This window comes from Mytilus trossulus, chromosome 10, assembly GCF_036588685.1.
Source record: "Mytilus trossulus isolate FHL-02 chromosome 10, PNRI_Mtr1.1.1.hap1, whole genome shotgun sequence".
NCBI classification, from domain to species: domain Eukaryota; kingdom Metazoa; phylum Mollusca; class Bivalvia; order Mytilida; family Mytilidae; genus Mytilus; species Mytilus trossulus.
The window spans coordinates 62322023-62335295 of record NC_086382.1 but is presented as its reverse complement, the minus strand read 5'-3'; the positions used below and the strand labels follow the sequence as shown (position 1 = coordinate 62335295).

Sequence of the window (13273 nt, the reverse complement as noted above, 5' to 3'; positions counted from 1 at the left end):
CCGGAGTTACGATTATCATCCCGAATTTTTCAACGGCAATTTTAAAAGCGCTTTGACAATTCCAGTGCACCGTTACGATTCAAATATGATGACCATGTTATGGTATAGAAAAACATTGAAGCTGAGTAACTATTGACAAAAACATGTTACATTTGAGAAAAATGACTGGAAAGATTTTACCTATATCTGCCGTCGCCATATTGGGATAGCGGCGTAATTCCAGTTACGATTATCTCTTTGATACCAGTGACAGTGATGTAACCGTAGCCAGTGCCTTTATTATTTCTGCCAGCTCTATCTCTGTTCTACGAATGTTTAGTTCTGTTATTTCTGTCTGCTCTCTCTCTCTGTGTCTGATTTAAAATTTAATATAAATTGTCACCACCATACTTACATGATTGAGTTGTATTGAAAAATTGTAAATATAATTTAAGATATTCCAAGGATTTGTATAGTAAGTAGTACGTACTGATACAAATTCTTGGATATTCTTATATATTGTAGATATACCTAGGGTCCGAACATCAACCTATGGTAAGAACTCTTTTATTAATACACAGCTGTTGTTTTATGGAATGATCTACCTGATGATTTAAGAAAAAAATGCTAAATTTTAGTCAGTTCAAAAATATTTTAAAGTCATGGAATGGAAATGATTGTAAGTGCACAGTTTGTACAGATTTTTAGTTATATATTATGCAAATTTATTTACCATCTAGATCATACCCCATCTTTCAAATTTCAATGCTATGCATATTCAATCGTTGCCAGCTTTTATGCCTAGTTTACACTTATAAGCTTTTAGCCAGTTTAATACCTAGCTTATGCTTATATTCTGCTTTTAGTGCTTCATTTTTGTCCTTTGAAATTTATTGCATCTGTATTTATATGTGTTGTATTGTTAAACATGTCTCATATGTTGGTTAAAAGCTCATTAGAGCTTATGTTTGTATACCTTGCCGACTCTAAATAAAGCTTATTTATTTATTTAAATGCAGCATAACCGTCTATAACAATCCTATTCATGTGATTTTCGTCCATGTTCTTAAGAGAATTGTATAAGCAATTTATTTTGGGATGTATTTTTCTAACAGAAAACATCGTCCAAGAAGCAAATCTAAATAAATAACGCAAATAATACGATTATGAGCCGCTTTTCTCCCCATCAGTTTGCCTCTGCAATGATTTAATTTGTTACTAGTAAATGCCGGAGCGGGGTTTGTGTCTGGTAAATAGAATAAGAAAGATCCCATTATGAAATACAAGGGGCGGGTCCAGATATTTAAAAAAAGAGGGGTTACCAATCCAGGATAAAGTGAGATCTATTCCAACTATATATAATTGTGTTCCCATTCAAATGCATTACTCGTTCAACTTAAACTTTCGGAGGGGGGGGGTCCTGTCGGCCCCTGTATATATACATGTATCGCCCTGGCTGTCAGTGTTTGATCTATTGTGTATTGACATGATTTCCCCTTTTGCGCGAGTGATCTCAGGGGCGGATCCAGCCATTTAAAAAAGAGGGGGTCTAACCCAAGACAAAAGGGGCGGGGGTCAAACTACATATCCCCATTCAAATGCATTGATTGGGGTTTTAACCCCCGGACCCCCTCCCCGCCCCCCGGATCCGTCACAGAATCTACTCATGGATCATTTCTTTGAATAATGAAAGCACATATCTTTCGAGCAGAAATCGAAAATTTAATTTCGATGATTACATAACAGGCCCGTAGCCATGAATTTCCAAAAAAAGGGGGGTGTATTTGGACTCACAAACTCGACTTTAACAGTCACAATTCGAACAGAACGTTGAATTAAAAGGTGCTTATTTGTTCTCAAAGGGGTGTCGTCCGAAATACCCCCCCCCCCCCCGAACCCCTGTGGGAACAGGTTGAACCTCGGTACTGGCATGAAAATACGGATTTTTTGTGTTATTAAAATTTCCTGTTGCAAAATATTAGAAATTATTATAAATTAAGGAATGTATCTCCCTCATGCAAAGCTCTGATTCCTTTCACGAATTTGGCTATACTTTTTGGACCTTTTGGATTATAGCTCTTCATCTTTTATATATGCTTTGGATTTCAAATATTTTGGCCACGAGCATCACTGAAGAGACATGTATTGTCGAAATGCGCATCTGGTGCAACAAAATTGGTACCGTTGATTGTATTACTACCACTGGGTCGATGCCTCTGCTGGTGGACTATTAGTCCCCGAGGGTATCACCAGCCCAGTAGCCAGTACCTCGGTACTGGCATGAAAATACGGATTTTTTGTGTTATTAAAATTTCCTGTTGCAAAATATTAGAAATTATTATAAATTAAGGAATGTATCTCCCTCATGCAAAGCTCTGATTCCTTTCACGAATTTGGCTATACTTTTTGGACCTTTTGGATTATAGCTCTTCATCTTTTCTATATGCTTTGGATTTCAAATATTTTGGCCACGAGCATCACTGAAGAGACATGTATTGTCGAAATGCGCATCTGGTGCAACAAAATTGGTACCGTTGATTGTATTGATATAACTCTTTTTTAATTGGGGTTTTAAGATATACTGTTAATTCCAATTCTACCTTTTGAAACAAATATGAATCAATCATTTTTTTTTAAATGATATGAATTTTATTTACTATTAATATATGCCTTTATTTCTACATGTTTTCAGCAGTCAAATAACGCTTATCGCGGACCTCGGAGAAAGCACCACGATCGCTTCGTTGCCAACAGTGCCCGCTGAGGTAACGTTCGCCCACGATGACGAGTAAGAGGTCATTACGCAAGTCAATCGAACGAAATGACGTCACCCACATTACTGCGATGACTACATTGCCGGATTCACAGTTGGTCAATTCATTCGAATAAAATGGGGGTGTTGCCTGATATGAAGTTGGCATGTTATATAAAATAAATGATGACTCAGGCTCCACTTCTTTTGATCAGAAATAGTTTTAATATTTATAAAGAAACCAATGCAAAGATCTATCATTTTTCATTGTTTTAAAATTTATTTCCGAAAATAAATTGTAAACACCCCTACAAAATAATTAACTTCCGGTGTTCATTTTTTCGTCACACAAAAACAGAAACATGATGGAGCATCGGAACAAGAGTTTGGAAAAACAAGAAACAGAAGAAGAATGTGTGGGTGACGACGAAGAAGAACCGGAGGTGGTCATACGTACAGCCATTCACTACCTGAGAGAATTCGTGACAGCAAAAGGCCACATCCTTAGCCATGTCACAAGCCTACCGAACACTCAACTTGCAGCATACCTCAAAGAGTTCTATACGTCTGTTAAGAATCGTGACGATGTTCCAGAATCTATATCCCTCAAATATATTAGAGCAGGTTTGCAAAGATACTTTGCAAAGAAATCAAACATTGACATTCTCCGAGATAAATCATTTGATCACGCAAATGCAGTTTTTGACATAACAATTAGACAGACACCCAGGAGGTGTCACCGACTTCTTATTGATTCAGATGACCTGAAACACATTTATCTAGGTCCAGCAATGAACACCGATCAACCTGACACGCTACAGAACAAGGTTTTCTTTGACATAAACCTGTATATATGCAACAGGGGGAAAGACTTCTTACGAGTAATGTCCAAGATTGATTTTGATGTTTCGACAGATACTGATGGACGAAAATATGTATGGTTGAAATATCACCCTAAATTTAGCTTCAAAGAATTAGTTGGAGGGTTATCAGACAATGAACCAGTCATGCAAGGTTCGCAGGTCGGAGAGAAAATGTATGAAAGACCAGGTATGCAATTATGGCGCGTAGAAAAGGTGTTCTGCTTCTGTCTGATAATGGTGTTAGGTCTTTTCACAACCAAACACCACTGAACACCTCAACAATTTATTTTTTCATCTTTCTTTGTTATAAATGTGACCTCAAAATAATATTTAAGTTATCAATTCAACAAATAATAAGATTAAAGAAACCAAACATCTACATTTGTACATCAAACAGAGAGAGTCTATAACACCACAACTCAAACCACCACTGGACACCTCAATCCACTCTTACAGTAAAAATGTTGTACATACAAATCTAAAAGATTGTTAACTTACATGTAATTTTAATAATTTTATTGTTTTATTGCATTAATCACTTATTTTCTCAGTGGTATGGGTTTTGTGTGTTCAGTGTTGTGCACTTGACTTCAATGGTGAAAAGACCCACCCTAGAAAAGGTGAATATCCAAAAATTGTCATCACCAGAAGGTTATTTCAATGAGGTTGCAGCCCAAAGTGAAATAACTTTTAATGGTTGACAGTTTTGGATATTCATTGCTTCTAATTTCTAAACCTAAAGGTCATGATCGGGCCACAATTGTTTTATTATACCAAATTAAACCTAAATTGGAATGGCATTTTAAATCATTGTAAATGCATTTAATGCACTAACCCTTTCTTGAGTTAGTAACCAACATAAGTTGGCTTTTCAAAATACATGTAATTTGGTAATTTGTGTCTTAGAATTCTTGTATGCACAACAAAGGTAGAATCTTTTTGTAAATATTGATGGCCCTGAAAATGACCGACTATAAGAGATACCATCGACACTAGTTGTCTGTCCAAAGGCTTATTTCCTCGTTTTTCTGTGGACTTCTTGTAACGTAAACATTGTCATTTTGTTTATGTATGTCTGTGACGTCATTTCATGGGAGAGAACTCTTGTACAAATCAAGAGCTCGAAAGGTTTTTCGCTGGTGTAGGTTTGAAGGGCTATTTCGTCCTTCCTTGCAATTAAATGAAAATTAACCGAATCATTCCATGTCATGTGATAAAGTGTTACCAAATAGAATTGATTGATATATATGTAATGTGTAATAATATGTCATGTATGTTCTTTAAGTGAATATTATGAAAGGCAATGGTTGCAATCCTAGGTACTTTGTTAACTTTTTATATTCATAATTCAATTCTTTATATAAAAAAATCTAAATCAGCATGAAAAACCCTGAAAGGCTGAAGACTTTGCACAGGCACTTACATCCTACCTAATCTGGGATAGTAATGTAAGAGTACAATACCACAAGAGTTGTAAAAAGCTGTTGTATTGAAAGGCTTGATTCATCAGATCGACTCACAGGACAAAAACAATTAGCAAAGAGTAAACATTTACCGATCTACATGTACCATTACTTACAGTTACTCCTGAAAGATAAAAACCAATATAGCACTACAAAGAAGTCAATACACATTCTAATGCAACAATGTTTGTATTGTTCATTTTGATTGGATAACGTCACTTATTTACACGACATCAATTGACAATTGATCTATGGGACGTACGCCCAAGCCCAGACGGCATATGACACATTTTAAATACATATTTTAATGTTGTTTTCTGTCAGTTTCATTAGAATGGAGATAACAATATTGTGTTTGAAGCTCCGACGGCATCAATTGGGGATTTGATGGTCGCAAGTACTTGTTAACTGTCTTCCATTATGCGTCCCTAGTAAACTTAATTTGCGATCATCAAATCCCCAATTGATGCCCTCGGAGCTTGAAATACAATAAAGTCTCCTACTTCTAAAGCCTATAATCATATAATATCACAACACAGCAAATGTCATAGTAGAGATGTAAAAGTACATGTATACTTTGGCCTAGATAATTATATTGATACCTATTTCATTGCTGTAAATATACATGTACCCTATTCAGATTTTATTATTTTTAGGTGACCATAGGTGTCCTGTTGCATCCTTTCAGAAGTATGTTTCCCATCTTCATCCAATGACTGAGATGTTTTGGCAGAGACCTAAGCGTTCCTTTGTAGCATCAGATTTGGTCTGGTATGACAATACACCACTTGGAAATAGTACCCTTAGTAAAATTATGACCAGGATGTGTTCCATGGCAGGCTTAACAGAAAACTACACAAATCATGCAATCAAAAGCACTTACATCCCACTAATTGAGAAGATGTGTAAAGATGCACTGAAAAGATCTACTCTCCTTGACCTCAGTCTCAGAAGAATTAATTCTCCGTTGACCAGATCCAAAGGTTCAGAAGATGCATGTATGACAGATGTGTCATCAGTTTGTTCAGATGTTAAAGAAGAAGAGGAGAATCCAAATTCTGGTAAAAATAAAAGACTATTAATTATTCTCTAATATTTGAAAACTAGTCAAAAGAAGTCAAAGTACTATTATTATTTCTGAGATGAAGGGAGCTCATCATAGGTCACAGTAATTATTTGTTTTGGTATTTATGCAGAAAAAAATCGCTCATGTCACAATGTAGGATGTCATTTTTGAGGAAATATGTTTTGTTTGAATCTCAGCATGCTAACAGCATAGTCTTTTAATAGGAAGTCAATTTAGTACTACATGTATACTGATTTGAATCAAAATGACTAGTACATTAGTCATTTAATGACTTGAGAAACAACTTAAAAATAGCCATATGGTCCAGGATTATAGAAGTTTTGGGATATATTAATTGCAAATATATCATCAAAAAATATATGCATTTAATCTCAGTACTATTTATTTATCTTGCTTTGTTGATGCATTTTGATAAATGAATATTATCACTATTTTACAAGATTTCTCCTTTGATCTTGTTAACTGAGAATTTTCTTTTTCAGCATAGTTGAGTAATATGAAAAATTATTCCTAGAAATTCAGGGAACACGTGCCCGTTGTCAATTCAAATGTACAACATCGTCATAGGTAAAAAAGTGATAAACATTATCATTGGTCATCTCAACTTGATTGCTTTTTTCACTTTGACTGTATAGTTATAGTATTTAAATTTATCATACAATCTTTATGCATATTAATTTACATTTAAATCGATATTACATTTATTTTAGGATTGAGGCAAGCAAAAATGAAAGTATTAGAAACAGTGCATGGGTTAGAGGTAAAAGACATTCGAACATTTGTAGACTGGTTAAAGACATTCCGTGTAGAATTAGATGGAGGAGGTTTGTATATAGGATAAATACTGTAAACCAACTTATTTTCGCGAGTGATTTATTTTCTCGACTTTCGCGATTAGAAAAATAACGAGAATATAAATCGTCGTGAATATGTCAATCTTTGATCTTTCCTTAACAAACTTCATCGAGTAAATCAGATAATCGCGAAATTAAAAAGCCACAAAGAGGTCAAGAAAGGGTAAAACGTGAAAGAAAGTATCCGCGAAAATAAGTTGGTTTACAGTACATTAAAGTTTAGACACTTCCAATATTCTTAAAAATATGATTTATAATCATATATTTTTTTAAATTGTGTATATAGATTAGTGTAAGTACTGTTTGTATTATCCGGTTGTAATATTGTATTTTCATACACTGGAAAAGTATTCTCATGTATTTCCTTTTTTACATGTCAGAAAACAATTTTTACTCAATTTCATATATGACACGATTTATGTACATGATTTATATTCATGTTTTTAGTTGACATGCATATAGATAAATCAGATAAAACCAAAGAGCAGTAAAATGAAGTCAGCAGTGTTCTCTTTCAAATTTTAGATAAAATAAACAACATCTACATTGTACCCCAAAAAATTGAAAGTAAATTCAGATACCACCACATTTCAATGATGTTTTACTGGTCAGTCAAGCAACAAGAGGTCATACAATGTAAATACTAATGTAAGCCAACCAAGTCAAGTAAAGCATTGCTAGCCACACTACATCACAAATATTATGTAACTAAACAGAAATTTCTAGAGTGCTGGGAAACACACAAGAATATATATACAGTAAAACCTGTATAAACCGGCCGGTTACAGTACATTTGTACTATGAAAAAGTGCCAGTTTGGACAGTGAACAGGTTTATTTAGGTTTCCATTTTGACCCATGTTTTATATATCTTTGAATGACTTCGTATATCAAATAGACCTTGGTAGCATTAGTCTCTGACTTGTCAATTTCACTTTCACTTCCTTTTTCATTGTTCATGTTGTTTTCATTTGTATCATAATACTTGCATGGTTTGGATTGTGAGAAGAGATTTTCCATTTTACTTCCATGATTGTTAATTGGAAATGTTGGTATGGCCAATTATAAAGCCAAAATATATTCAAACAAAATTTCATCACTATCAAAATATTGTCGTACAGTGTTCAATACATATTGATTGTTGTCATCTGGGGGTGTTCTTCATTATCAGGGTCATTGGTTAAGGGGTTCACAACAGTACCTAGGATTTCTAAAACAAGATGTAAATATCTTATTCCGCGATTTATTTATTTTTAATTATTATAAGTTACAATATTAGCTCAATCTGAGATATATTCGGCATGTCTTTTCATTTAATTGACACATTATGATAAATAATACAGTTCACTACTGTACGATTGTAAGTTCACAGTTTAACACCTGGCTAATTGACCATATTAATTGAATAAACAAATATGTTTTGTTGCATATCAATCATTTGAAATTAATAAGACAAACCAGTTTTGACAGGTGATAATTGATTTAATTAAGAGTATTGGGACTGCATCATAAAACTGGAATTAGGAATACACAGGGTTCGGCTTACAAAGGGTATTTTAACAAAGACTTTGAAGGGAATAAAATGGGACTCTAATTTTCGGCCGGAATGAACAGGAATCCGGTTTATTCAGAGTCCGGTTTACTAAGGTTTGACTGTTTATATATATATATGAGGGTCTTATATAGATATTGTATCTTACAAATAGTTTTAGCCATTAAAATATCAACACATTCAGAATATTTTAGACTTGACATCACAGTTTGGAAACATATTTGCATTTATGCACAGGTGTAACTGTTAACCCATATCTGTTCCACAATATTTTTCAGACATAGGACATATACTCTGTCAACCTGTAAGTTTCTTCTATGTATGTGAATTTTAATACTGAACATTGTGTTGTGATTTTGTGTTTTTGTATATATAATAATTATGAAATACATTGGTTGATAACATTTATTTGCAGGTTTGGTTGTTATGTGTAGTCCAGTAGATCAGTCCCGTCAAACAAGTATGGATTCCAGACAAGGAAGTTTTGACGACCCAAGATCACGACAAAATAGCATAGATGATTTCAACAGAAGCATTGATTCACCATCCAGGAATGACAATCGTTTGCCAAATGGCAATCAGCTCCTAGGATCATCGAGTCCAATCCAACCAAAACGAGGAGTATCACCTTCACCCCTTATTAAACCTACGATTAGCTTGACAAAAGCAGACAGCATTGAAAAATCAGACAAGGAATTTAGTGTTTCAGTCAGACAGTTTGACTTTGATACATCCTCGGGAACGCATTGTGCATCTATGGAAAATTTGAAAATGACGGTGCCTTCCCAAGATACTGTTTTAATGACTGGGATACCAGAAAGTGTACAAGTACTGGTTCACAACAGAGATGGATCCCCTATGATATCAGAACCAGTCCAGTCTAGATTGTTTTATTCCAGCAATGATATGGATATTGCTGTAGTGTCAGCTTTGCTGGGAGAGAGGAATAGCCTCAAAAATAACATTCCAAATACAGGCGCAGAGAAATCAGACTACTATTCTAAGTTACTAGATAAATTTAAACCTATGAAAAAAAGGAGTCTGTCAGATCTGGTTGCTGGGACCAAAATAGACGGTGATGATGATCCTGCAAAGAAAAAGTTTGCCTCCACTGAGGGATTGGAACCCATTCATGCATCCATGGCAACTCAATCACAGCCTGTATCAAAGCCTGTAACAATTAATACTCAGTTACTACCTGTGATGGTCTCACAACCGTCTCAGCTACTACCAAGACACCTTCTACCATCCAAGGCTATAAACGCTCAGCCTGTACCCCTGATGATCTCACATCATCATCCATTGATGGCAAATACCCAACCAATGCCATTAATGACAACTGAACCGGTTTCAGTACATGCACATAATATGTTATCAAAAGTGCCAGCTTTTCAGCAACCCTTCATCCAAAACAAAAGTATGTACAAAAGAGAAGACAACCCTGCCTATTTTCCAGTTCGCCCAGGACTGATGAAAATGAAGATGGATCCAAAACCAAAATGAAAACTTTCCAAAATCATTTGTTGGAAGTCTATTTTGGCAGTTTTGCTGGTATTTCATTTTTAGGAGTCCCAGACTAAAGGAAGTTTTTGCTGAATCATGGGACAAGATCATTTCATTTGGGAAATGATGGCAATGTTCAGTGATTTTCAGAGATGTGGTCATGGTTTTTTTCTGTGTTGTAATACACAGAAGGACTAATTTGTTTTCCATTACGTGGTATGTCATTTTGTATGTGAAGATCGAAGCTGTTATATATATGTGGTATGTGAAGATTGAAGCTGTTATATAACAGGAAAAGAAAGTTACAGACTTATGTATGGTTTGCATTCAGCTTAACAGAGGCAGAAGAGAAAGGTTTATCAATGAAAAGACTTTTTGTGTAGTTTGAACAAATGTTGTAAGAATTTGATGGTGTTTTAATTTGATTGTGATAAAGAGGAGGTGATAACTTCAAATTATTTTAAAGTATTGTTGTAGTTAAATGTAGTTTTAGTGTCTACTATTTGTTTTAGATGACAGAGCGTGCAATTATAATTTAAATAAAGAGTTTATTTTAAACTGCTAGTTTTAGATGAAAGTTTTATAATAAATTACTAATATTAAATGAAGGGTTTATTTTAAGGAGGAAGTACTATATACATGTTTGTATATTAAACTAACTTTTGTTTCCTTGCTTTTGTTACCAGATTCTATTTTTGATGCTTATTTTTTGTTATGTTTTTTGTTGTATAGCATTGTATAGTGCATTTTCTTTTGATATTTTTGTATTTAAGTATAAAACATTTTTAAATATTGTCCATTGTTAAGCATATGCATTTTTAGCAATTTTTTGTATTTGTGCTTCATTTTCATCTTTTATGATGTCATTTTATTACCTCAAACTGTCCTAAAGCTGTCTGCTTTTTTAAACCTAACCATAAATTGGGTATTTTGGAGAGTTGATGGGATGTTCATATGTTCATGTTATTTGATTTTTTATTTAAATATAAACAATAGAATTTTTTTTATGTAATTTGAAATTAAGAAATGTCTGTTCTCTAGTTGAATAGTTGACACATCAATTAGAAAGTTCACTTTCACAACTGCAGTGCAGTTTACTGGAGAAAAGGAGAATATTTCCATTCTGAGGCATGACAAAAATTACAGAATTTAAGCTTGAAAATTTAGTATAATAAATTCCATAAAATTTTGTTGTATATGTACATGTCCCACAATAAAGTGCACAGGTGAATTAAAGAAAACAATTATAAAAATCGTGTTTTCATGATCATAGCTAAAAAATGTAATTATAAGTATTGAATGCTTCTTTTTGTAACTTCATAGTGTTGTAAAAGCGTTGACTGTGCGCACATTTTTAGTATGAAGCGCGGAACAAAATGTACTTCGGTCAACGCTTTTACACCCCAATAAAGTTACAAAAAGAAGCATTCAATTCTTAAATGGTATAGAAAAGTCTTGCAGCTAAGTAACTATTGACAAATACATCCTACATTTTAGAAAAATGACTGTAAAGATTTTACCTATATCTGCCGTCCCCATATTGGGATAGTCGTAATTCCAGTTACAGTTATCACTTTAATACCAATGAACTTGATTCACTTCTTTATTGATAAATTGATCATTAGGTATTTATAAAGCTCTTACTGGTTCAAACTCGACCAAGAATTAAATGGTATTTTCTAACTACATACACATTTGAAAATATTTATTCCTGCAGGCAATGATTTCTGTTTCCCTTGTTTAATTGATAAACTAGAAAAATCAATAGATTTATGAACTTGGCAAAAATTGTAAATTAAACATGATGGAATATCTGAATATTAAAAAACGATTTTGGTATGGGTTATGTTATTTGAAAATTTGGTTCTTGGAATTTAAATCAGGAGGACAAAATACTCACTGTCATGACTGTTAAGATTAAAAATGGTCAATATAATTCTCATCTTGCTCCATCAAAAATTTGCTTTCATTCTTTTTTCATTTGTATATATTGAGGGCAATTTAAAATACAAGGCAAGACAGGTTAAGATGAATTTGGTTTTATTTTGCTAGTAATTATTTTTGATAATTCATTGCTTATAATGAGGTATAAGACAGTCATGTCAGTATAAGTTTACTATGCAAATTGTATTGTAAAGAAATCCAGTGAAATACTAGATATATATTACAAGTATGAAAGGAGCATAGATATTTATACATTTATCAGGGTAAATAAGGTCAGCCCTTAATTTAAAAAATGTTGGTTTCTGGAAAATCAGTATTGTTTGCATTAATTGAAAATATCTTTGTATTAGAAAATAACTAATAACATTAAAAGTGCAGATCAAGTTTTATTGTTGTTATCATAGCTTAGAAGGCATCAAATCTATATCAGTACGATTCCTGTCCAGTTGATGTCTAGCATTGTTTTGATATGCTTTAAAAAGTAAACTACCCTCTGCATTTTAATAATTTTTAATATTTATATAGTAGGGCATGTTGTTAAATTATAATGAACAATATGCAGTTTGTTGAAGTTATAATTGTTTTGCATTTTAATTTTATTTTGAATAAACTGGGTTTATTTTGTTTTGATGTTGTACACAATTTTATAGATTTATCATTACTGTTCTAATGTCATTGACTTTTCTATGTATGGTATATCATTACCTAGCATTCCTTCATGTTTATAATTACAGCTCTTCTATAAAAGCATGCGAAACAAAACTTAAAACAACTTGCTTGCTATATTTGCTTTGATGTTTGCAAACAATAGGTAGGCGGAGTTTCAATTTATATTGGGATTTGATTGGACCTGAATTGAAGTTGATGTTTATTGCCCAATAAAATTTCAGTATGTAGTAAACAAACTACCTACTTGTTGTTTATAAACATCCAAACAAACATAACAAGCAAGTTGATCAATGGTTTGCTTTGCATGCTTTTATAGAAGATATGTATATTTAATTTGTTGTGCTTAAACATTTAAGCAAATTTTTAACTTGCATTTTCAATTTAATGAACTGGTGATTTGAGATTGAGTTTTATGATATAGACAGATAATCAATGTAGTAAAGACAAATTAAAGCATTTATGATATGATAGAATTTAATGTAAACAGTAATATATATATTGTATTTTTTACTTGACAATGGCTTATATGAGTTGTCTACCTTGTACTGAAGTATATTTGTTTTACCCTTGTTGTTAAAATACAGAAAAATTGTTAAGTATCAATTTAT

At 33.1% G+C, this 13273-nt stretch overlaps 1 protein-coding gene across 1 annotated transcript; it reads left to right on the top strand.

Annotated features, from left to right (window-relative positions):
* The first annotated feature begins 3054 nt into the window (after nt 1–3054).
* LOC134688341 (uncharacterized) lies at nt 3055–11534 on the top strand. Its single transcript, XM_063548959.1, has 4 exons — nt 3055–3781; nt 5714–6118; nt 6855–6968; nt 8965–11534. Exons 1-4 carry the CDS (start codon nt 3094–3096, stop codon nt 10050–10052), a joined length of 2295 nt encoding a protein of 764 aa, XP_063405029.1. The 5' UTR covers nt 3055–3093; the 3' UTR covers nt 10053–11534.
* Nucleotides 11535–13273: the final 1739 nt, after the last annotated feature.